This window comes from Enoplosus armatus, chromosome 9 (assembly GCF_043641665.1).
Source record: "Enoplosus armatus isolate fEnoArm2 chromosome 9, fEnoArm2.hap1, whole genome shotgun sequence".
Taxonomy (NCBI): Eukaryota; Metazoa; Chordata; class Actinopteri; order Centrarchiformes; family Enoplosidae; genus Enoplosus; species Enoplosus armatus.
The window spans coordinates 7,928,788-7,955,261 of NC_092188.1; the positions used below are offsets into that span (position 1 = coordinate 7,928,788).

Consider the following 26,474-nt stretch of genomic DNA (forward strand, 5'->3'; position numbering starts at 1 on the left):
GACCAATATGTGAGTGGTATCAATCTTCTCATCTCCTCTTCCAGAAAGCGAATTAAAGTATTTCCCAAAATGCCATTCCCATGACAGCTGCAATTAACTTCACTTAACTCTTCCCGTGCTTAACCCCTGCTTACAGCATTTAAAGCACCATGTCATCACCATTTTAACGGGGTAAAGGGAAGATCAACATTAGTGTCTCATTCTGTTTGGGAACCTGTTGTGCATGAAAGCAAAAATTGTATTCAATTCTATTAACTGCAGAGGCCCTTACGCAATTGAAACAATTGTTCATTAAGTAGCATTCAGTGAACATTGATTAGAAACAGGCCGACAGAGCATTTTAGAAGTCTGGGCTGTCAATGGAAAACAGAAGAAAATTCCCCAGAATAACCCTTTAATGCTGCTTTACCCAAAAACTCAACCAGGACAGCCACACCACCAACACAGTGTCCTATTCTGGCAGATCAGCATGTGCTCACAAATATACTCTCACATCTGGTCAATTAAAGCATGTCCTTAAGCACTCACATCAATACTGATCAATGTCTACATTCACTCTCTCTTGTTCTGTCTCTGTCATGTGTACACACACATCCACTAGAGCATGCTGTTTCAAGTCAGTTTGATGAAAGCTCACATGAGCCACTGCTCCTTCTCTTTGTTGAACTGCTCCGCCCAGCGGCGGGTCAACTCCAGGTAGTGATCTGGTCCATGTGGCTGATAGTCCAAGTACACACGGGTCACCGTTTTTTTGGGCACCGCCCTCTCTATCTGTGTCCCTTCGTGCCACTCGTTAAAAGATGTGATGGTGACGATCTCCGGCCTCACATTCAGTGCTGCCTGCAGGGCCGTCTCATAGTAGCGGCCATTCACCCTGTTGCGCATGTTGTGGTTGTTCCACGGCCGGATGCTGGTGTCGATATAACCAGGTCCAACGCTGGGGATGAAGAGGAGATTGTTGCCGTCGCAAAAAGCTTTGATGGCCTTCCAGTTCTGGTGAGAAGAGCCGAAGGAGAAACCGTTGGAGGCAAAATAAGTGTACATGCCATCAAAGCCACCTGCTAAGATGTCGTACTTGTGGCGCTCCTCCACAATCAGGGCAATGAAGATGGAGTCGTAGGCTGAGCCGCGCACACTGTGGGAGCCGGTGGGAGTCAAAAATTCAGACCAGGACTCTGGTGGAGTTAGGTAGGAGTCGTAGATGTAAAATAGAGGAAGACTCTTCCCTGTGCTTAAAGTGAACTTGTAGAAGGCTCCGTGGTCACCATACCTTTAAAGACAATAATACATTGAAATAATAACAAAGTTAATGCTGAAACAATTGATGATTTTTTTTGATTGATGATTAGTTGATTGATTAAGTCAAGAGGCTGCAATGTTCTTTACAGGAACGCGCAGCAAACGAATGATTTTACAAGGCTTGACGTAAACTTTGAAAACCATGGGGGTCTTTAAAATTTGCAAGCTGACTGTGGGACATGAGGATAACACAAGAGGAAAGCTCATGTTGAAAATGGATAGGGTTTATCCTCTGGGGCGCACGAATGTTCTTGAATGATCTTTCTTTTTTTATATCTTGTATTTTTACAGACTTCTCATTTCTAACTCCATCCTACTTTTCTATTCTTGAATGTGAGCACCTGTAACTTGTCTAATTTCCCCCCGGGGATCAATAAAGTATTTCTGATTCTGATTCTGAATAAGTTTCTTCTTTATGATATTTCTTAGCAAGAAGTGGATATTGTGGCTTGATGGTAAATAAATCCCTTAACAAGGTATTGGCCATACGGGCCAGTTGTTAAAAAATCTGCCAAATATTGTTCAAAACCCACAAAACAAAGGTTTCTAAAGATGCCAAATATGTTGACCAGGTGGTCAGAGACTCCAAATGACTGATAAAGTTGCTCCACAACTGCTGGATGTGAAAGTTCACTATATCAACTTCAAAGGTGAGGAAACGTCAATGTTGTGTTCACAACTTGTTTCTGCTGCCCCTAAGGGACCAAAAAAAAATCAGTTACTGCAGGTTTAAATACTACATAACTGTACCTTGTCAGGGACAGTAATGTTGGTCAAAGGAAAATTATGACCAAATAGTGGTGCTAGAGAAAATGTCAGAGGATAACTGACAATGACAACCTGACCAGTGGGTGACTCAAAGACCAGACAAACCAATCAAATATGAAGATTTTCTTGCTATTTGTTGTTTAAATTTAATCTTTTGGGGTGGTTTGGGCTTTTGAGTTTGTATGTACTTGACAGGCGTTCCTTTTCAGAGAAACCTCAATACTAAAGGTTAGAAAAATAACATTAGCTTCAAAAACTCATTCATAAGTCATGAAACTGGCTTTATATAATCAGAAATGCTTTCTACAAGTATTTCCGTTTTGTAACTACTGCTCTTTCAACTGTGCATGAAATGTTAATGGTTTTCTATTTAATTTGAGTCGGTGATGGAGAAGTGTAGCCAAACGAGTGCCTACCTGTCAATGATGTACTTGACGTTTTCATGCACACTCTGGTCGTTTCGTCCTCTGTATGGCTGGATGTGAAATGCAACCTAGGAAAACAGAGAGACACTCGCCTTGTTGATTTCCATTCATCACTTTACTGCCATTAAAAAAAGATACCACAGTCAGCACTCACAGATGACCTTATCAAGTATTGACATAAAATCAGCATTTGGTTTCTCATATAGAGGGCTGACAAATGCAACAATATGACCCTCTGGTTTCTAAATAAAGTTTGAGAAGTTTCCAGGAAGAAAATACATATTATATCCAAAGGTTGTGACAGCTGACCACCGATTCCTCCTCAAAAAAAGAAAAGAAAAAGAGTTCTACCGTTTTAATTGTGCAAAACAAATTAGTCATGCAGCATTTTGACCTTGTGTGGCCCTAAAGCATAGCATGACATTAGGCATCTGTTTCTCTACCCTACTACCATGTTACAGAAGACTTTACTTGTTTACAGGCTTCCTAAAAACCTATGAATAAAGAAGTATAACACTAGAACCGCACACCACTGTTAGCCATTCAAGCAGATGCTTTTGGACAGCATGCGACGATAAAGAACAATGTTTTCAGTCTTTCATGACAAATTCTGTCACACTGTAGGAGTTGTTTTTCCCCTAAGTGGATACTTTTGTAACTCTCAGTTAATGGCTCAGTTAGACACAGGTATTTGCAATTGATGAACAAAAGCAGCAGAAGAACAAGGGGCCTGGAGTGACACGTACACAAAAAGTGCTTAAGTTTAATATTTCAAAGCATGGCCAGAGAATTCGGCGACTTTGAATAATGTATGATAAAAGTGAAACACTTTTCTTCTCAGCAGTGGACACCCATGGGGAACAATGTGAAGGAAAGGGCTTTTTAAGATGATGGAGGCCAGCAGGAACTACATGGATATAACATGTCATTGAGTGAGCCACAGAAGGCTGACGTAGCCTATACTGTATGATTCCTGTCTTATCCCTGATAAAACCTAATGAAAGTCTGTGTTTAGTCCAGTATTTCGCTTGAACAAGACTAAGAATCTACAGCCATGCTAGCAGCTCTGTGAGGCTTTGAGCTCAACGCTAACTTGCTGATGTTAAGCAGGTTTGTTCACCATCCAAGTTAAGTGCGTTAGCATGCTAACAAAACAACACAGTACAAACACAGTACAGCTGAGGCTGAAGGGAATTCCTCTTTCAGGTATTTAGCCATAAACCAAAGTAAACATTTGGACCTGATGGTGGCACTAGAGAAAAAGGTTAAGTGATCACAATTAATACAATTAATCCGGAGGGAGACATGAATGTGTGTAAATTTCATGGTAAAACTTAATAGTTGATGAGACATTTCATACTTAAAACCACAAATACCTGCTGCTGGCGCTAGAGTGAAAGTCAAGGGATCATGAAGGTCATTAGGATTCATCCTGTGGGTACCATGAATGTCTGTGCAAAATATCATGGCAATCCATCTTATAGTTGTTGAGATATTTCAGTCTGGAACAAAGTGGTTGACCGACAGACTGACATTGCCATCCGTAGAGCCACACTGTTAGCATGGCTAAAAAGCAGCATCACTGACACAATCATATCACTATCTAGAACTTCACAATGATGAAAACATTTCCTTCACCACATTTAATCTCTGGTATATGTATTTTGTGTGTGCCTGTTAAAATGTTTACTAAAGGGAAGCTGTATTGCAAGCATATGGCGCACACTGCACTGGAGTTTTTCTGTGGAAAAAGGACTGTTGGCGGCACTGAGTGTGTCACTGTGACATTGACCCAAAGTGTACTAATGGATTAAAGTGATGTTTGGAATAGGCAAAAGCCTAGCAAATTGTTTTAAACTGAAAATGTCTATAGATACTGTCAGCTCGAGGCAAGAAAAACAGGACCATTTGTGCCACTAATGGAGATGCTAAGTGCTTTTATGTGCAACAAAACATACATTTAGAGGGTTTAAGATGCACTTTGCTGGCAAAATATCAATTTTAAGAAAGACAGAGGGAGAAAAATCCTGCCCATCTGAGTAAATCGTAGCCTGAAATCAGTGTTTGTGAAGCCATAACTCTCTGAACTTCCTGTAAAGTAACAGCCATGTAAAGTGAGATCAAATATGAACTTATTTTGAGAGGTATTAGAGGATGTGAAGCCACATAATTATCATCTACAGAGGGGGAGAAAAAGCTGTTATGGTCTCCTGTTCACTGCAGAGCGCAGGCCACTAGAAAGCTCATTTTGCAAACACACTGGCCCATTACTCTGTGGTAATTTAGGAGTAAATGAGACAGAGTCAACGCATTTTAATACCTCATAAACATTGACAGCATCAGCCTGGAACAACCCTGGCATGATTTATGCAGAGCAGAGTAGAATTTAGTGCCATGTCATGCAGAAAGCACTAACAGAGGGACATGAGCCAACAAAAAGATAAAAGGTCCAGACCTTTACAACAATTAGATCAATTTAAAAAAAGCTGAGCACATTTTCTTATGCAAGAGTGTCAGTTTCACTCTGTGGTCAAAGCCACTGGACACTCACAATAATGGAGGGTCATGTAGCACTGAATGTAGCTATTCTGTGCATCTGGGATCTAGGAAGTGTGGCTGAAGCCATCATAGGGCACCCATGGGCCTTATTCCCCTGTGTACATGCAGCTACATGGCCTACTTACTGGATAGAACTTTTACAGTCCCTCAGGGTGCAGATTGTTCAGAGAGGCAAACTGAGTCATGGGACCCATGATGCATATTTCCCCTCTGCTCCCTCCCTCCTGCACCCAGCTTCCAATCCCCAGCTTCCCCCCTGTCCCCACCTAACCGCCCCCACCCTCCCCTGGGCAGAAGGACTATTTCAGCTCCACTTCAAGCCGAGGTCGAGGGGCAGCACTTCTGTGGAGGCTCCATGTGATCTGCTCTCCAACTCTGCCGTTCAAAATACAGGATTCACGAGCTGTGTGTGGGTGCTTCTGAAATGCTGTTCAACTTATATAATAAAGAGTACATTGCTTTCCTGTGCAGCCTTACCCAAAGAACTCTGTTTTACTATTATTATAGCTTTTAAATGTATTCTATTGTATTTCATTGTCATCATTTGTATTTTTCTTTTGTCTTTTTAATGTATTTTATTTAGTTCTTTAATCTCATTTCTATTTCACTAATATTACTGTTATTATAGCTTTAATATCTGTTTTATTATATTTTCATTCACTACATTTTTTTCCTCACATTCTTTGGTCTCAACTTGTTAAAGTGTTTTTTTGTTGTTTTTACAGTCTACACTTGTTCTGTCTTATTGTCGGCTTGTCGGCTTTATGCTTTTCTCTGTCATACAATAAAACAAATATATTTGGATTTCTGACCGTTATTTGAATAAAATAAGCAATATGAATACATCTACTTGAGCTGTCTGAAATTATAAACTGGCATTTTTCATTATTTCTTGGGGTCAATAGGGGCCTAAGAGCAAGTTTTTGCCCGGGGGGCCCCTTATAGAGTATTCTGGCCATGAATCCTGAAAGGTTAATGCCATATTCATGCCCCACTGAGCTTCATGAAACCACTGTAGAGACTCAATCACAAGCTGTCTTAGATTGCTCTGTCAAGCAGTTAGTTAGGAAGAGTGCCCAGCTCACTGAGCGCTGCTGTGACAAACAAGACAAGACGGCACAGGACAAGAAAGGACAAAGATATCAGATAGAAAACAGTGCATATGGACAGGTATCCTTTTCCTCTTCCACAGAATAAAAGACATGCAGAAGAGTTCATTCTTCCTGGTGTTTTCTGTCTTTGTCTTATCTAATAAAATGCTATTTTTGTAGTTTATTTTTTTTATACAGACTCTCCAAGGGCCGATGTTTCAAAACAAAAATCCTTATGTATCGTCACGAGCGCTTCTCAGATTGGCTGGTAGCCACTCTGCTACTGAAAGCAGATTGCAGATATGTGTGTTTCCTGAATCCTGATCTGATACATTTTTGGCTGTGGCCGCTGCTCCTGTGGGACCATCTGTCCTCCTCACTTGGGCTTCCCTTCCTCCTTTTAGCCTGCCTTTGAGTAGAAAAGAGCAAAGACTTTCTTTAAGGTTGTTGCTTTAGAAAATGTGCATTAGAGTTCCAAATGATGAGAGCCAAAGTTCTTTACCTTGTCAGCATTTTGCTGAAATTATGCAAGAAGAAGCACTCCAAAGATAAATGTCCTTCTGTGCAGAGGGAGTGGGAGGAGTTCATCAAAAACAAGGAGAACTGGAAGGGGATGCTTGGAAATACTGCACTCAACATGCTGCTGCACACAGAATCATTTTATTCTCATTCTTTCTCAGTTCTGTTCTCTGACTGTGATCGTCTAAGTGCTTTCATAAGACACAAGGAAAAGCACTCCCCTTTTATTTCAATAAGATGCTGAAATGTTCAGTTGATTTGTAGAAAGCATGTCACGGCCTGTTTTTACACACGCTACCTTCACGCTTTTTATGACAATGTCATGCTTGCTGGCTCCCTGATGACAATAAAGCATGGCATTCCATTCGATCTATTAGCTTCTCTCCTGACAGCATTATGTGTAAAACCTTATCAGCTCAGCGTTGCATGTCTAATACAGCCGTTCTCGTCTTGCCCTCGCGGAGATACATTGTTTCTTTGCCTGCAGCCATACAGCAGACTAAACAAACGTGATATCAAATGTGACAGACTGGCCTGACAAACCTCCTGCCTCTCATCAGGGCTGTTCATATGAAGGACCAATATGTGTCACATCGCTGCTGGGAAATAAATTCTCTCTGTCTTCACATCAGGATTCAAACACAGACATTATAATGAAGCGTGTTACAATAATGATCATTCCAACTGCTTTGTTTTGTAATTAACCTTGGTGATAACTTTGGTAGCAAAATTGTAAATACAACTTGTTTCCTTATAGATCAATTATGGGTTATTTTTGTTCCTGTACATTAAAATAGGAACATACCTCAATAGGCTTATAAAAATACAATATACACACAGTACATGTGTAACCTGCTGACTTCAGTGCAGAAATATGAATTCTGAAGTTCAGGTCCCCTGTGGTCAGACTTTAAACCCTCAATGAACAGGCTACATTATCACACGCCCAGAGATGGTCAACCTCTATGCACTAACAACAGGTGTAGATTAGTCTAATAGGTATTAGTCCTCCAAATAAGGAAAGATGTTTACCCATAATAGTGTAGGATATGTCTGCACATTCTGACCTCTCTGTCAGCAGAGCTGCACTTCTTCGTCTATCTTCTGGTGTCTACGGAGTTCAAGCAGCCACAGCCTCTGTCCTTGGTTGCTACAGCAACGCGGCTCTCCTTACATGAATGGCTCCTGTCTTTCCCAAACACCACAGACAGCTGCTCTGGTGCTCTCAAGTGAGGCAGACAGTGGCTCCTCCACTGAGATCTATCACTAACCTCGTACTGACCTCAAAGCTCAGTTTTCTACACAAGTGACCCCTGTTTCTGACCCCTTGAGGATAGAGGATGAAGATAGAAAATTCCATAACAGTAGTGATGTTTTTTTCCCCCACAATGTTTTTATCATCTCTCAAATGCAAGACAAATGTTCCTCCTTTAAGTGAATTGGGTGGTCTGCTAAGATGAAACATAAGAACTCTCAATACTGTGGCTCCTGTTTAACATTTTATTTCCTATTAACATCATTAGGGCTGCAACTATCAATTATTTTCCTTATCAATTATCTGGTGATTTAAAAAGAAAATGTAAATATCAACAAATAGTAAAATAAATGCCCATGCAACTTCCAGGTGACATCCTAAAATGTATCATTTTGTTCCAAAACCTATTCAGTTTACAATGATATATGACAAAAAAAGCAGCAATCATCATTTTTGAGAGATTAGAACAAGAGAGTACTTTGGCATTTTTGACTATTTCTGCTTGAAAAATTGTTGAATGATTATCAAAATTATTATTTTTCTGTCGATCCACTCGTCGACTGATCAACTAATAATTTCAGCTCTAAAAGTAATAGTAACTCAAACAAAACCTTATAGTAATGCTGATGCTTTTATCTGGTTCCTGGCATGTCAGCTGGTCGATTTTTCTTTGCTCAAACATGTAGTGTGTTGCACAAATGCTGTTGCTGTATTATTAATGGTACCTGCTTTGACATAGGAAAACTCTTACAGGCATGTCTCTCGTATACGTAATTTCAAATTCATACGGAAAGAAGGCTCACTTTGGCTTCTGAGTAGCTTTTAATATGCACATGAACACATGATGTATCCCCTTTACACTCTCATTTTATAGAATTTTAACAGGGGACGTCCCACAAACACCTCTAACTCTGATCAGTGCGTCATTGTATTAATCAAAAACTGACAGTGATGCTATCAAATCTCTTATCTTTCTTTACCCTCCCTCTTTATCTTTATCTGGAGAACATCTGACATGAACTGTATCGCATTACTAGGAGGCCCTCCCTCTAAAAGTTTAATAAGCCTTCGATACAGTGACAGACAGCAGAGGGACCAACATGGACAGCAGTTATTTCCTTCAACGTGCCATTTTCCAACCTAATTGGCAATTGGTTGTGTGGTTTTGCTACCCCCCACCTCTCCACCCTGCTGATATGCTCCCGAGCTCATTCAGGGCTCACTGAACAACTGATCCAGCAGCAGCAGCAGCTCTTTGACCTGTTTTTTGCTCTAATGCTGGAGATGTCACTGCAGCTGCAAACATCCGGAGTCAAATCCCTGAGTAGCACAGACAGCTTTATGAGAGACAGCAGAACAAGTTAAACAGCTCTCAATCTTTCTCTCCTATGACAATTAGAAACTGCAGCTTCTGTGTATAACTCACCACAGCACAATGGCCGGTTTGACATTACTCTCCTGAGCGGTGTTAAGCTCTCTGTTCACCTCTGTGAAGCATCAATAATCCTTTTTCTTGCTCCTGTGTCAATGTGCTCTTAGTGAGATGAATGGATGGAGAGTTAATGGACAGACAGTCATATTTACGCATCGAACCTCAGCCTGATTCATATTCTGGAAACCATTCAGGAACAAAATAATGGGCATCTCTACAGACATTGACATTTGAGTTCAACAAGCTGGAGGGTTTGCACAATTAGCCTACTTTAATACTACCCTACAGCACGCTGTCTGTGTCAGTCGTAACCTTTCTGTAGCTTCGTTTAGTTGGCAGTGTGTGAAGTCAATGAGCAGAGTTCAAGCTGGCTTAATGGAGTGCCTCAAGGTTCTGTGCTTGGCCTGCTTTTATTTTCTCTTTACGAAAATAAAGTGGGTGTTAATGTGCATGAAACTAATCCTATTGCTAAGTGGATGTTCTTTCCCAGATACACTTCATAAATACAGTCCGCCTTTAATATTTTGCAGTCTCAGCTCACTCAACTCGAGTAGTACTACATACAGATAAAACTAGGTTGATGTCAATGCTAATCTGTCTGCCTACAGACATTGTGGACATTGTTAGAGCTCAGGGGAAGACAATAGAAGTTGTCTTGTGTCTTTTGAAGCCAGGAGAAGACTGGTCGACGCCATCTTTTCACAGGTTCTTGATTCTGGTGATTTGTTGTATATCAGTGCATCAGCACAGTGTCTTTCTGCATGTTGGACTGTTTATAATAGCGCACTGAGATCTGTAACCACGTTAAAACCACACACTCATCATTTGTGCCTTGTATTCCAGAGTTAGCAGGCCATCTCTGTGCATGTCGAGTCCCTGGTATATTTTCATTTATAAAGCTGTTGCGGGCAAATTACATTCATATCTCTGCACATTTATTTAACAGAGTTCATCTTGCAATCATTATCTGAGATTACAATACACACTGTACTGCATATCTGCTGTCCGTCTCTGTACGGACAGAGATGGTAAGGACAGCCTTTATGTTTTCTGCTCCAGCCACTTGGAACAGCAAAAGGAAATTAAATTGATGAATCTAATATCTCTCACAGAATTCAAGAGAAACTTTATGGTAAATGCTTCTATTCTTAATTGTCTGTTCTTTTAGTCCTATTTTAGTATTGTTATTATTATCATTCTTTTATGTGTTTTTAGTATTGTTTTGTCTATTGTCCGATTGTGTATTGTTTCAACTGCAACTCTTCTATCAACAATTACAATGGACAAATCATTGAACAATCAACACACTTTTCCTGCGACAACTTGCAGTAAAAATTGAGCTGAATAGATTTGATTCATTGCTCTTCTTCGAGCTTTGGACTCTTTCTCCACTTTGATTCAGTTCTCAAACACACACACACACACACACACACACACACACACACACACACTCCAAAATGTGCTGATGCCTTTTACCTTGAGGTTGTGTCTATATGCAGCATCCAATAGGGCTGGTACCAAATCCTCAGCGGGTTCCCCATTGTCGTCAGCCAGGCCGGGAGGATACCAGGACAGGACCAGAACCCCTGGAGACACACAGAAAGTCATGAGTCTGATCATCCATCCTGGACAAAAGACACCGTTTAGTACCTCAGAGAGCATCTATGGCTGAGAACATATGTCCAAAATGCATATGAACCTCTAAAACGTTATACATTGTTGAAATGATGTATGGATTTCATGCTGATTGTAAGAAGTGCTGACAATCCTGTGGGGAGAAACGGGTGCTGTGAAACTTCTGCTTTCATTAATCAACTGTGAGGTTTTCACGCAGCCCTTCACACAGTTTTAACCATCTGAGACCATTGAATAAACACACTCAGTTGCGCTTTTATTGAACATGCTGTAAAATGTTCCCTGGTAATCCATTAGGGTAATTACCGCACGTCTTTTACAGGACTCAGACAGATGCTGGCAAGGTTTGTGGCAAGATGCTGTTTCTTTGTGGATGTTTTGCACCCCTTTATGGTGGTTTTGTGCGTCTTTGTGGTCATTTTTCTTCTCTTTGTGGTTGTTTTGCATTTCTTTGTGGTTGTTTTGCGTCCCTTTGTGGTCGTTTAATTGACTTGACCACAAGAAATGCTGACATTTACTTTGAACAGTCGCTCTTGTCCAGTGGCCCACTGGCTCCTTGGGCCCCTGGACCTGTGCTCGGCAGGCCTGTTCAGTAAGAGAGGAGAGCTGGTTGTTTTTATCTGAATGCCTACCTGCCCATCACCAATATCCTGCACCTGATTGATGAATATGCACCTGTCATCTTTGGACTATATATTACATCTTGTTTAGTGGCAATCTCTCTCGAGTGTGTGACAGCTCGAGTGTGTGACACCTCATAAATTCCAGCAGAGAAATGCTTCCTCATGCTCTGATGCTGGCTGAGAAATAGCTTCATATCAGCCACAGTGGTGCCTGGCACCAGAGAGGATCTGGCACATCGGATATGCACTCAGAGCTAATTCATTAAACTTGTCTGCTTGCTGTGGAGCTGTGGGGACTATTAGATTAGAATACTCCACTATGTCTGTATGTATTAAGAATATGGCCACAGCTATCCACTTTATTTATGGGCCTCTGTGAACTGGTGGTGAATCAGTCATCAAACCAAGTGGAACTATTTAGAGTTTGGCTGGCTGTGGTGTCTAATTAAATGGACTGTTTTAACTAAGCATTATGAGGTGGCACTCCCATGATCCATCTGACAAGGCGGTGAGGTTTCAAAGGGAATGGATGGTCTGGTCATCATTCCGGATGGTGTACAATAACATACTGAGCCGCTGGACAGAAACATCAGGGCCTATCATGTGTAGGTTGCTGATGGCTGGACACTCCGGGCTGTTACTCGACACCAGGCGACAGGACTCTGCTGTCCTTTAGGGAAGCCATACAAGTTGTTGAAAAGACTAACAACAAACCTATTAATATTTCATGTGATGTCCAAAAAACTGATAAAACAGAAATAAGGGATGTTAGGACTGGGTGATACTGTGCATCTTTTCTTTTATTTAAATCTGCAGCACACAATCCAACTTAACTGTAGATAATTACACACCTTTCAAATTTAGACTATTTCAATTCAGACTGTAAATGTTTTTTTCTTGCTGTTACTTTTTACTGACTCTCAGAGGAAATGTATCCTAATGATATGACCACATTGTGTTATTGTTTTGCCCAATTCTGTTGAAATAATTATTCCAGAGAACAGAGAAAATTAGCTTCTCAAGTTTCTCTTTTACATTACATTACATAGTTGTTTTTTTTATGAAAAGCATGTAAGTGAAACAGTCCATTGCATTAAACGTCACATTGATTATTTTAAATGTGGTATTTGCAATATCAATATTTTAAAATATATACCTATAAATATCCTGATATTGATTTCAACCATATTACCCAGCCCTAAGGGACATGCTGTGTTGAAAAAACACACTAAATTGAACCACACTCCTGAATGAGTTTTGAAATGGTGATAGTCAGGAAGGTATTCTGCTTATAAAGACCTAACAGGCTGATCTCTTGATTACTGGAGCTTTTAAAGTCATTAAGTTTCTCTCTGTGTGCTGCAGGAAAAAGCGCAGCAGCAGATATTTGGGGACTTTGAGCTGAGCGCGTGGGGAGCTGTCCAGTGGATGTGTGGTGCTGAAAATGTTTTGTGCCCCTCAAGCGAAAAGGAGGCAGCTTCGTGCTTATAGAGGCCAGATTTCTGTGCAGCTGCTGAGCACGAAAAACAACACTCAGCTCTTTTTTTTCTATCTCTCTCCAAGAAATTAAGGGAATCTCTGAACTGTACCTGCTGCAGATGCTCCGATCTGCTCCATGTGGGACTCCAGCACGTCCGGGTCCCTCGAGCTGTACGGATTGAGTTCGGGGTAGAAGCTGGAGCCGATGTCCTCGGGCGGCATGTGTCTTCCTCTCGGGTAGCTGGATGCGATTTTGGGGTCCCAGTGCGGAACCAGGATGTGGTCCCAATGGATGTATTTGCCGTCCAGGTGTGGGTTGCCGTACCAGATGTAGTAAAAAATATGAACATCATAAAATATGGTCCCCTCAGGGCCGGAGTTGGACAAAACTGCTTTGGTGTTGCTGCCAGCCGGGCGGGCTTGACCCGGGGACGCCGTGGCGTCGCGGGACACGGAGCGCCGGTCCATCTTCCCCCCTATCATTGGCAGGATCTCCAAGCCCGGAGCCAGATCCGAGAAGCCGTCACTGGGCTTCAGGGTCCTCAGTCCCATCATGGTCCCAAAGACGAACAGCGTAAAGAGGAACAGAGCGATGCAAGCTTTCCTCCGTAGTCTGGCCATGTTTGGCTGGAGCGGCAGGAGCTGCAAACGGCTTGGACGGGACCAGGAGCGCAAATAAACCTCTCTCTGTCTGTCTCTGCTTTCCCCACGGAGAGTTCACCTCACAACCTGCGAGCTACTCTTCAAAGTGTCCTGCAAATGGCATATCCTTCTGAATTCATGACTAAAAAGTGGCTACATGGTTGCAGTCCAGTCGCAGCAGACTACCTGAAGCAGCTGGCTGAGAGATTTTTAACTTTAGTCTGCAGCCTCATGTTTTGCATTCTGCCGGGCTTCGTATTATAGCCTGTGAGCTATCACCGCAACAGAAACTCACTTCCCAAAGCGCTTCTTCTGCTTCATACACTGAGAATAACCTCTATTAACGTGTTCTCCCTTCCGCTTCTGGGAGAACTGCTTGAAATGTCGTATTGAATCGTTCAAGACGTTTCGCTCACTGATCCCCAAACTGTCACTCTCTGAGTCCTCCAGCTGGCTGCCGAGTCCCGCCCAGAAGCTGATCCATCCACCTGACACCGGACACATGACCGGCGTCGAGCTGCGGAGTGATGCTCTCCGGTGATGGTGTCCCGAGGGGTTTCCCAGCCTCCGTGGTTGGTTTCCCTTTTAGCTGCACAGTCCGTTTTGGGTATCAAAGAGGCGGGACTCGTCTGATCTCTGGTTTGTCTATTTGTGCATGCATGGCTGCAGAGCCTTGCGCGGATAGAAATATAACGTTTAAGAAAGTAAATCATCATATGAATGCTGTCTGCAGATCAGCAACAAAGCTCAAGATAGGCTATAGTCTCGTCATTATGTCAGAAGTGACATCACCATGAGTCTGGGTCTAATCTCAGACCCATGGTGTTTATGTAATATTGTTTTTAAAGTTCAAACTCCAGGGTTTGGCTGCCTGACTCTGTGGCACGGTGAGTTCAGAGTTATACTGCCATCTGGTGGTCAATTTACATAACACAAGGAGATTTCACCATGCTGCCTTCTGGTACTGCCGGAAATCAAGGCACCTTAGATTTCTAGTGTTGTGATGAGTTTAATTGGGAGAGCCGGGAAGTCAGGGTAAACCAGTGTAGCGAAATCTTAATTTCTCATAATAATTATTTTCTTATTTATTTCTTTTTGATTTAAAGCAAAATATGACATTCATTTTAGACCATTTATTATACTTTTAACAAAATTAAGGGGCTTAGAAGGTTTATAAGAAAGCAACATGTCGTCAAAGGGACCTCCTGCTGTTTGCTGTCATTCACATGAAGGGGGGAGAGCGTGCTTACAGAGAGGAGTATAGCCTAAATTGATGTAATAGAGCTCCCGGTAAGGTCAGAACAAGAGACAGCCATCTTTGCAGTCCATTAGCTTGTTGCACCTTGGCTCGAGTCCAGCAGTGAGACGCCTTGGCTTCCGGCCAACACAATCTCCCTTGGGAGGCACTGACTCCTCCATTGGAAATGATCTGATTTGCTGTTACTTCATTAGATGGTTTTCCTTGTCTACTAAGCAGGTTGCCCGGGCAGAAACTGGTATATCCTCATGCAACCGGCGTTTTAAGTTATTTGTTATTTAATATAAAATTCAAAAAGTCTAAGATAATTTATGTTTTTCAGACGTTTGTCCAACAAACTTCTTCTTCACACTGTCGAGCACATTGCTGTCCAAGGTGCTGGCAACCAAAGGAAAACGAACACATAAAGTAACCTCTATTACGGAGTTTTGTTATAAATTGTATAATGTGTGTGAAATTATGTAAAGCGAAAGAAGTCACAGTAACTAAAATATCTATTACTGTCAAGTAAAAAAAAAACGAGTTTAAAGCTCATATCATTATATTGTAATCTGTCTCCAACTGCACCAACAATAAATAGACCTATGCGCACGAGCTATTTCTCTTTCTTTCTTTCTTGCGTCAGACTTATTTGTTAAAATCACTCATCTCATCGAAATCATTTTAAAACGTCAAGTAGACATACAGAGATACTTTTACAGTTTCAAAAACGCATGATAAACTAAATTAGGAACATTAGCATATAGATAATATTGCAGATTAAAAGATACCACAGGGGAAAAAAAGCCTCACAATTGGACACACCTCTGGTCATCTTACATCTCAGCATCTCATCATAAAATCTCATTTTACAAACCAATTAAAAACTAAAAGATGCGTAAACTTAAGGACAAACAAATCCTGGTTATATCAATTAAAAAATTGGTGTGTTACGGATGATCCCTATATGTTCAAATTGTTTTATGTTGCCAGTGTAGAGTTGTTTCAGTAAACCTGAAGCTTTAGTTGGAGGTTGTGATTTACATTATAATATAATCCTTATCCGGTCAGGAAACCTGCTTACAAGCGTATTTATTAAGTTTTTTTCTATTTCTTGAAGTCACCGATTTACCATTTTAACGCACTGGTATGGGCCATAGCTCTCTCTGATTTGCGCTGTTATCATTTATATAATTTGGGATATTTAATGCTGTCAGTTATGTAATGTTTAGGGCCATAAATACAGGTGTTTTGCGGGTCCACAAGGGGTCGTTGTGGTAGTTGTGATGAAATTGACAGGTCGCCTCTGAAAAATCAATCAGGCGTTTTTATACACACGCACACACACACACACTCACACACACACACACACACACACACACACACACACACACAGTGGAGCTGTGCTTCACTTCATCAAGAAATACTAAATAGTTCAGGTATAAATTGAAGTAATTCAAGTAATAAATGTTCCTGCCTCACACAGGTCTAAGCTAAACTATGAATTAAAACATATAAATATAAAAATAATAAATATAAAATAAGTTTTGCTTATTCTTGTTTGTTGGTATAATAACGAATTAATTTTTCAAAAACGATTCACCTTTTTATATTTTATTGTAGCTTGTTCTTTATTCTAGCTCTTTAATATCAGTTGTATGTATGAATTACTTGTACATTAGGTTTTTATGCTGGCTTGTTTTTAAATGATCATTTCGTTTTGATTGATCGCTGTAAACTAATGAATTTAGTTATGTTTTGCTTATTTCGGTTTTGGACTCTTTCACTTCAAGCTTGGTTAAAAGATCACTTTCCTCTGTCTTCGATTCATCCATCATTCCGCAAGGACACGAGGCAACATCTTAACATGATGTGATCAATCACTATTGATCCGTGAATACGTTTGACCAGCTTGGCTTGTTTCCATGCTGCCACCTTGTATTGTGGGATGTTTTTTTTTAACTGTTCTGTGTCCTTCTGTTTGGTTAAAGTCCGCTTTCGTTTTCTTCTACGTTCTCAGTTCAGCTGTTGCTCCTCTGCTGCATGGGCAGAACCCCCCCCCCCTCCATGTTTCATCTGGATCTCCATTACAATCCTTTCTTTGGCATGTCAGCGAACAAACTGACTGATTGCAAGGGAACAAATACAAACATGACGAGACAAAATATGTCAATCTTAGCAATGTTTTATTAAAATATATACTTACTTTGTAATAAAAACACCTAAATTAATCCAAAATTCACTTAAAATCCGTCCAACTGGATGTTTTAAAACAGGCGCTTCAGGCTCCACCAGGTTTATCTTCTTCCTGCTGTGAGTAAATGCACGTACTTAGATACAACTGTAAGGAGGTAAAATAAAATAATAAAATTCAAACCATTTTAGATGAGGTAGTAGTCGTTAGAAAAAATAATCAGGTTGAACGTCTTTTAAACAGAAGTATGAACAATAAAATACATCACAATCGGACATATCAGTGCTGCAAGTGACCGTAATTGTAAATGATTGGTGTCACTTAATTTAATTGAGAGTACCTACAAAGTCTGGATGGAAATATCAGAATATTATGAGGATTTTTCGTTAGAGGTGATTGGTCACTTCCCTCATCTGGGCCCTTCCATCACACAATATGCAATCTATCCTTTGGGGACTATGATTGTGAATCACGTGGACATGACCGAGAGTGTGGGGGGTTTTGTTGGATGAGAAATGGTCATTTGTATTGACCAACAGAGCTGACCACTGCAGGAGAGGGACAACGCGTTGGAAAGCAGGACAGACGCAGGCAGCAGGGAACACTGGGAGTAAACTGGCCCACAAACATGGCAGAAGGTATGTTGGGTGCTTTTGTGGAGTTATCTCTGGGAGTGGTTAGAGTGGTTTCTGGAGGGGCTGGGGGTGTCCTTGCATTGTTTTTGAGATTTCTTTTTTTTTTTGGTCGGTGGGGGGGATTCTTTAGCAAAAATTCAGCCCAGTGACCCCCACCCCTCATTGTTTAGGGGGAATAGGTTGCCAGCCCCCTTTTGTTTACCTCCCTCTCCCGCTTTCCCTCTCGCTGCGCAGTTTCTGCCTTTCACAGCATTTTGCATGAAAGTGGCAATCTGTGAGGATTACCCAGTTTGAGGGCTAAAAAAAAAAAAAAAAAGGATACTGTAGCTTGGGTGCTAATTTTGACTCGAGGCAGAACTGAAGACATGGGCTCCGTTTCTAACCAGGAATTCCCAGGTTGAGTAACAAAATAAGCTACATTTTTTTTAATGAGTTAATGAAGTTGTCTTGTGATGGACTGTCTATCTGATTGTAATGGGACATTTTAGAAGGCATTGTTCGCACACGTGATGTGCGGTCCGTGCGTCGATCAACGCATTAATCGCTCTTTAGAAATTCTGACATCACGCAACCTCCAAGATCACTTATTTTGCACAAACTCGTGGCGTGCTCATTTAGAAGTCAAGTCGCGTGATGATTTTATGAAAGTAGTGATCATTTTGCAGAATACAGGCTGAGCTTGTTACCGCTGTGTTCGTTTCATCGATTCACATTGATTGACGATGCAGCAGCAGCGCGAGAGAAAGAAAAGGAAAAGTTTTTAAATCTCGTTGAAATGTTGCCCTTTTCTAGATAATGTACGCTTTGCAAACATCATCGCGTTTGCAGCAGTAGTCTATACATTGATGGGGGTTTTTTTGCAATTACGTACACTTTTCATTGCAGGAGTGTGTAAGACCGAGGAGGATGAGGGACCGAGTGCCGAGGAGGATTCACAGTGTTTCCACGGGCTCGGCGTGTGTAAATGGTTCAACGTCCGCATGGGCTTCGGCTTCCTGTCCATGACCAGCCGGGAGGGAGTGCCACTGGACGAACCGGTTGATGTGTTTGTCCATCAGGTAAGATTTACTCTCTCGCTCGGGGCTGAAACTGAAACTATCCACGTACGAAAACCCAGCACTTACGTTTCATCTAAACGCGAATGCTCTGTGCGTCTCAACACCGCAGAAGTATTAACATCTCTACATCTGAAAATCTGCTTACCAGCAGGAATGAGGTCATCCCACCTGTTTCCAATGCAGTTTAATTAATTTTGTCGAACCTTGCCAGTGTCTTCTTAACCAGGCAGCAATGACTCATTAGCCTCAGTTTAAAGATACCCGAATAAAAATATCAAATGCGTTGAATAACTCGATCAGCAGGCGTTTTCATTTATGTTTGATTAAAGTTAAGATAATGTGTGATATGTTTAACTGGTTTAGATGCACGGTATTTTGCAGTGCGGTGGGTGTTTCTCCCTCTGGGGAACACGTGTTGCAGTCAGGGGAGAGCTGCCGGCCTCCCTCGTGGTTTTTTAGAGGGACACTGATGTAATGTGATGTAGACATAAAAAGTGTGGTTAGAGCTAACACACTTTAATACGCTGACATCAATGCTTAAAGATGAATATAGATCATAGTGAGTGCTGTGTGAGCTGCATGAAAACGGGTCGTTTAAAGAGGAGGAAACGTGTAATTGATCCTCTTCTGAAGCCATTGCATCTGTTGACAAAAGGGCAGCTTTTAAAATGATTCTTAAATGGTTTAGGGTCCTAGATCGACAATGAATAGGCAAACCATCTAAGCAAAGATTAGTGATCACTTCTTTTAAAGGTTAAAGTCTGTTTTTAACACACCCATTCAGGCAATATTCATGTATTACTAATAGTACTTGGTGGATGAACTTTAGATGTAGTTTTACAGTTGCTGTTCTTTTTCTAATCAAACACGCTTTTAATTTTTCACTTGAGCTTCTTTCTCAGTCTGAAGAAATGAAAGAAAACTTCTCAGCTCGTCCAGGTTTTTAAGCAGAACCTTCATTCACCTTTTCATATACAACTGGTGAAGTGGGAGGTAGAGAGGTGGGGGTGCAGTTCCCTCCTACTTTTCATGTGAGTGAGTGCCTCCATTGCTGTCTGATAAGATAAAGGCTTAGCATGTGAATGAGGAGTCCCCACTAGCTCTCATTCACCTCAAGGTTCCTGTCATAAAGTGATTAAAGGCTCTTTGCTGTCTGCTCGACCCCCTCTGTGAGTGTGTGTGGCACTGTGTTATACTAGCTTTAAAGAGGAAAGGAGCTCTCAGGGTTTATTTTAGGTAAATTTCCTTGTCCACTCTCCAAGGCCTCATGCTGTGGAGAGATTTGTCCACCAAAGTGCAATTCATTTTTTAAAGATTTAACTTTTAATTTGCTATAAATAAATCCAAATAAAGTTGATCTATCAGCCACATTTTATTCTTATAAGCTTGCGTGTTCCACACTTGGTTGGAGCCAGTTTGCAGACCCAAGCAGCTGTTACTTGTGTCTGTTTTTCAGTTGTGTTTCTTCTGCTTATGATGATGCATATAGAGAGATTTCATTGTTCCATGCAGCCGTTGCAACTGAAATATTTTTTGACTATGCACAGGAAGTTGGTACCTGATTAATCATTTTGCAAACCAAAACATGAGTTCAACAGGGGATACAAACCTACAGCTTGGTGCTCCAGTAGTTATAGAGATTTAAAAGAAAATGGAAAGGAACGGGTGGCTTTATTAGGGGTATAATACCAACTGCCATTAAATGCAATTTAGAAGAATCAAGTGTCCAAAACCCTGTGTCTCAATGTCATGAAAATAAGTCAATTATTGCTCCAGATGCTTTAAAGGAAGCTCAAATTGAGAGAGAAAAGCTCACTGCTTTACTTGAGGACTAACCTCACACTGTGCCATCACTTTATCCGCAAGAAATGCGTAACCAATGACTTACTTCCCTCTCTGTCACTAGAAAAGGTAGACACACGCATGTCAATGATGGATGTATAGGGGTTATGGCAACGTAAAGGGCCTCAGCCCTAAAATTAGTGGCCGCGTGTCAAGGAAAATTAACTCCCAGGGTCCACTGGCCTTTGTGCAGGTGGACAATAGAGCCATGCATCCGAATGAAGCACCCCTCGGCCGTGACCGAGCCCCTCTTTGTCTCAGCAGCAGTCCTACTATTGTCCCTCGCTGCTCTGATGTCTTTCTCTGCCTCACTTGGCTTCCAGACACATTCTGGACAGAGTTTACAGTAGACCCTACTAATAATGCCTCAACATCAGATCCTTGAAGTTAAAGGCCCCACCCTGATCTGTACCTGTATGTATGTATGTGTGTGTGTGTGTGTGTGTGTGTGTGATGATAAACTGATGTGGGCATGTGGCTGCTGAAGGTCCGTTATGGGGGTGGGGAAGGTCACACATGGGAGAGGAAGTGGGTTAACGGTCACCAGGACAGAGAGGCCTGATGGGATTGGGGCTCTCTGAACGTCCATGTTGCCACTCAAATGTCATGGCTCACCAATTGTGTTATTTTGCTGATCAGGACTTGCAGCAGATGCTCAACTGTGAGTGGATGTCGCAGGATTAGAGAAGATGGCGCTTTTGTTTGTTTTTGTTTTTTTCATTGTAGAAGGCGTTGCTATTTTGCAGTTTACCAGAACAATTGGCTGCGTTTGTAATGATTCCAACATATAATTTGAGTGTCCTTTTTGGTTGATTAATCTGAAGCTGCGTCTTGGAGATTAACCACATGATTACCAATGATAACCTGTCTAAAAGGATTCTCCTTTTGATTTGGTATAAAGCAGACCATCGTCATAATTAATAGATGGATGTGACTTTACTCCAAAATGAAAGAAAGAAAACTGGATTAATATCTGTCAAAACAAACCTGCTACATCATTGATCTTTCTTCCTATATCAACAGTCTGCTATAGTTGTGACAAGTTAATCTCACAGTCCCACCAAGGGAATTTTAGAGAGGGGTTTCCCATGTTGTGTTAGTCTATCTCTGGGTTTTATCCTCAAAACCGCACCACACCTTCCCTTCCTTCATCTCTCCTCTCTGGAATCAGAAATGTTTCAGGGAAGACACTGGTATCAAGAAGAACCTCCTCAAATGTCACTTCAGGTGAACATAGATTCAGTGAATATGTAGCTAAGCTAAATTAGTGTTTACTCTCAGTATATTCAAACCTCCACTTCCTTTGTTGCTCCATTGTTGATTACTTAAGCCTCCACACACCTCTCCAATATTGCTGTTCATCAAACAAGCTACAAAATCAAATCATCATGTTTCTTTCACAAAAAAAGATGTCACACATTCGAGCACTGATATCAAAGGGAGATATCAATCATTTGTGCTTTCCCTCAACTTTTATCTTCCACGTCTTTCTGCCAAACAACTATCCAAGGAATGTCACCCTGACCCCCAACCTCCCAGAGAAGCCACGCTGCCTTCTCACCCCACCCCCAACCGCAGTACTAACCCCTGCATCCTGCAGTTTAGGGTTAGTGGTAGTGGTCAGTGTGTTAGTGGAGCTTTGTGATGTGAGTGGGAAGAGGGATGGGGTGGGGGCAGCAGTGTGGAATGCTGTTCCTCCGGAGGGGGGGATGGGTTGAAGGTTATCCTTGCAGATTTACCACTCAAAAAGACAAAGCAGCATTAAGGCAACAGTGCCTTTTATGCAGGGCAGTATATGCACAAACTGATCAGCAGAGTGGGAACAGCAAGCTTTGTAGTGCTTGTTTGTTTATCAAGTGAGACACAATGATCACCTTAAAATACCTGATAAGTGCCATTGGCCTCTGATGGTATCACACAGCAAAAATGGGTGGGGGTTGTTCTCAAGGGTCGAAGTAACCACAGGCTCAACATGGAGGTGATTTGGTCGGTTGTAATATGGCAGGTTTTGAAAAATCGAATTATCACTATATATCCCACTAAGAATTGTCTGCAGTATGTCTGTGATGGGGAAAAAGACTGAAACAATCATTCATCTCTTTGTAATTTGACTGTTCCTCTTGTACCTATTAGGGCTTGCAAACCTAAGTCATCATAAAACTGGAATTCCCCAAACACCAAATAATAATGAATAATTTTCCTATGTCACCCTTCAGAGCAAGTTGCACATGGAAGGCTTCCGCAGCCTGAAGGAAGGAGAGACGGTCGAGTTTACCTTCAAGAAGTCATCAAAGGGCCTGGAGTCGCAGCGAGTTACTGGACCAGGTGGCATCCACTGTGTGGGCAGTGAAAGGAGACCCAAAGGCAAGAAGGTCCAGAAGCGACGTTCAAAGGGAGATAGGTAAGCTGGGATGAACTGGGAAAGAACAGGAAAGACATTTTAAATGTTTGTTCATTGTGAAGTGGGTATTCTGTGAAAAGTAGTATAGTGTATAATTTCACAAATCGTTATTCTGTCTCTCTGCTACATTGGATGCAAACTCAACAATACCAGAAGCTGCCAAACTTTCGAATCAAATGTTTTCACCCTTAAAAAAATTCAACCTCAATCGCCAAATTTGGAGATACATGGTTTGCATTGGACATTGGACAGCAACAGATGAGGGACCCTTAGAGGCTTTATTTCTCAGCAGTCCACAAACCGTCATTGTTGTGTGCAGTTTGGATCAGATGTACAATGGTGTTTTAGTTTCTCCCAATTTCCTTCCTCATCCTCGACCCCAACCCCCACTTCCAGCCCTAGCAAGGGTCACACCAGCAGGCTTGACGTGTGACCTGGATCAATAACTGTTTAAATCGGCTGGCCCCTAGTGAATTCACACCCACTGACTCTCTCTCTTCCTAAACCTCTTCTACCAATGTGATCTGTAATTCCAAAACCAAACTAATAACAACAAAAAAATCACAATTTGAATAAGATAAACACTTGTCTAGAGTTTGTGGGTTACTCTAGCACTTTCTCTTCTTTAGAGGATGAGGACTTAAGATTTTTACAAATGTAGCCAACTCTGTGATAGGAATAGCCTTACATACTAGTCATTCCTCATTACTGCAAAAAACATTTTTAAACTCAGAGATCGATCTGCAAATATATCTTCATTCATCAAACATTTCTTCTGAAGATTCAAGGATTCCACGCAAAGGTAACAACGTCCCTCCAAGTGAAAGGAGAAAAAAAAGCCAAGGGGGCCTTGATTTTGGGGTAATTCTTTGAATATCAATATAGCACAGGGTTAGAGGTGTATCAACTTCACCCTCCTGTCAGTTGTGATTAGAGCCAGAGAGTAGTCAGTGTGAGAACAGAGATCATTACCGCCTCAAAGAGTCCTGGGAGGCCTGCTGTGGTTCAATAACTCTCCCTAGACCACACTGATCCATTGATAAGATATTGCTACCCTCTAGCGTATTTCATTATGCAACACTTTATGGTGTTTCATTGGTTCACGTATGATTGATTGATCATATTTATAATATAATTATTATTATTATAATATAATATAATATACACTGTTTCTTTCCAGTTTGCCACCAAAGTGAACAGCTGTTTTTCAGTCAACGCTTTATAGACCTTTTGTGAGAGTGTGTGAGTGTGTGTGTGTATATATATGACTGAGGGTGGGGAAAAAGCTCCTGTCCATTTAATTGATAACAGATGTAAGAGCCCAGGCAAGGAGGTGAAAGGTCACCGTTGTCATGGTAACAGTGTATGAGTAAATGCAAGAGGGCTGGGGGCTGGGATGGGGTTGGGGGTTAGAGAACTGAGGAGAGGGTGGGGGGTTGGGGGGGCAGGGTTCAGAGGTCATTGCTGCAGCTTTTTTAGACAAAGGGACCACTTCCCCTTCCCTCCACTTGCCTCCTGATGGATGCTGATGTAGGGAGCTTCTGTGATGTGACGGTATAGACCTTGACACCACCCCAATGGCCACGGCTACAAAGCCACACTGACCCCTCGCCAGCCGCCCTGTCCAAACCTCATCTGCTGCTACAATGGTGGCAGGGGGTCCGCAGTGGCACAGGTTGACCGCCCCACGCCCACCACCCATCTGTCTTCCGCCCCAGCACGCGTGGCCATTCTATAGATTGTGTTCGAACAGAGGTGGCCGATGGCATTCCTGATGACTCCCGCTGACCCCTCATGGTGTTCAATTCTTAAGTTCAATGCCGATGAAACGGATTTCTTACTTTTGATACAATAGAGTCCAACAGGAAGCTTTTGGCAGTGACAAACTGACAAATAGCACAAGCTGTTCACAATACCCTGGGATAACATGAGCCACAGTAACCATACCAGGTCCATGCCACTTAATTCTTGCAATTCTGTAGTAGTACTTGAATAATTAAAGCTTCCAGAAACTCCTGCTTGCCCAAAGGTTACAAGATTTAAGTTGTAATTTCTGACCATCTAATAAACATTATGACATGTTTTGAGAGACCTGGTGTGCTCCTCCAAGAGAGCAATGTGGTGTGACCTGGAATGCCCTTGCAAGATTTATGACCAAATGCAAACTGACCAGGTGAAATGTTGCCATCTAGTGGCAAATAGGTGCAGCTTAATGTTTTCACATTCATCTGCTGAAGCGTTTCTCTGCTGTTCATCTTAAACCTGAGTTAAAGATATGTCACAACTAGTTAAGGAGCCAATCATGATTCAATATACAATATGAAAATGGACATTTTTAATTGGTTAATTTAACTTGTTTGTGGAAAAAAGGATCTAATGAGAGGATCTTTAAAGCAGCTATAATCAATATTTCTATATTAACAATGGATCACATGGCAACTTGTATGTAAGGGGGGTCATTCGTATGTGCCACAGAGGATCTGCAGTTACCCTCCGTTCTGTGGAGCTTTTTACAGCTTAATGTTTTGGTTTTCTGGCCAGCTATTGCAGTTTTGTTTCACTCTCACACCAAACAGCAGGCATACAAAGGTAGCAACTAGCTGGTGAACATAGTGGAGATTTTAGCAGCTAAAGAGCCAGATATTTCCCCAGTAATAAGTGGAGACCAAAAACAGAACTAAAAGGAGGGTGAATATTGGCGTTACATTTGCCTGCTGGCCAGAAACATGACTCCAAATAAGTAATGTTGCTCTGCAGGATGTGTAACAAGCACACATTACATCTGACTGAATTTTATTCTGCTCCTGTAGGTGCTACAACTGTGGAGGCCTGGACCACCACGCCAAAGAGTGCAAGTTACCGCCTCAGCCCAAGAAGTGCCATTTCTGCCAGAGCATCGACCACATGGTTGCCAACTGCCCAATCAAAGCACAACAGTCCTCACCGGGTTCTCAGGGAAAACCGTCCCCCTCGAAAGGAGACGAGGAGGAGCACAGCCACTCAGCACCGCCTCCGGAGTCCTCTGATTAAAGAGAAATTGGGCAACACTGACGCCGGGGAAGCACAGAGGCCAATCAAACTGCTTTGATGGAGAGACGGGACACACGATCCCCTTCCACCTGTTGAAGCTGCTTTTGGAACTACCTCAGGTTAAAAAAAATTGCTTATGAAGAATGTTGAAGTTTTTTTTTGTTTTCATTTGGTGTAACACTCAGGAATACTGCTGTATTATTGCACTCAGGACGCTTTCTAAACGTTTGAATCACTGCTGTTCTTTGAGGGGTTTGAGATTGTAGTGAGCAATGCCATATAACGGATTATCTTGATGATTTTTGTTGATACTGTGCGTCTCCTGTGGGCATTATACCTCTTCTGTTTTT

The 26,474-nt window shown here is 41.7% G+C and overlaps 2 protein-coding genes across 2 annotated transcripts; one reads left to right on the plus strand and one right to left on the minus strand.

Annotated features, from left to right (window-relative positions):
• Positions 1-633: 633 nt before the first annotated feature.
• Positions 634-13,721, minus strand: LOC139290659 (glycoprotein endo-alpha-1,2-mannosidase-like protein). The gene is made up of 4 exons (XM_070912498.1): positions 13,196-13,721; positions 10,825-10,934; positions 2,484-2,560; positions 634-1,270 (listed from the first exon to the last, which is right to left on the minus strand). The coding sequence occupies exons 1-4, from the start codon at positions 13,704-13,706 to the stop codon at positions 634-636; spliced, it is 1,335 nt and encodes a 444-aa protein (XP_070768599.1). The 5' UTR covers positions 13,707-13,721.
• Positions 13,722-17,786: 4,065 nt separating this feature from the next.
• On the plus strand, positions 17,787-26,124 carry lin28aa (lin-28 homolog Aa). Its single transcript, XM_070912398.1, has 4 exons — positions 17,787-17,796; positions 18,679-18,851; positions 22,910-23,094; positions 25,905-26,124. Exons 1-4 carry the CDS (start codon positions 17,787-17,789, stop codon positions 26,122-26,124), a joined length of 588 nt encoding a protein of 195 aa, XP_070768499.1.
• The last annotated feature ends 350 nt before the right edge of the window (positions 26,125-26,474 follow it).

Excerpts from the sequence above, each read along its gene's own strand:
- LOC139290659 (XM_070912498.1), bottom strand. The coding sequence starts at position 13,706 with ATGGCCAGACTACGGAGGAAAGCTTGCATCGCTCTGTTCCTCTTTACG. Across the intron at positions 10,935-13,195 it reads GATCGGAGCATCTGCAGCAG|GGGTTCTGGTCCTGTCCTGG; the intron begins GTACAGTTCAGA and ends GTGTGTCTCCAG. Across the intron at positions 1,271-2,483 it reads GTCAAGTACATCATTGACAG|GTATGGTGACCACGGAGCCT; the intron begins GTAGGCACTCGT and ends TTGTCTTTAAAG.
- lin28aa (XM_070912398.1), top strand. Across the intron at positions 18,852-22,909 it reads TTGATGTGTTTGTCCATCAG|AGCAAGTTGCACATGGAAGG; the intron begins GTAAGATTTACT and ends GTCACCCTTCAG. Across the intron at positions 23,095-25,904 it reads CGACGTTCAAAGGGAGATAG|GTGCTACAACTGTGGAGGCC; the intron begins GTAAGCTGGGAT and ends CTGCTCCTGTAG.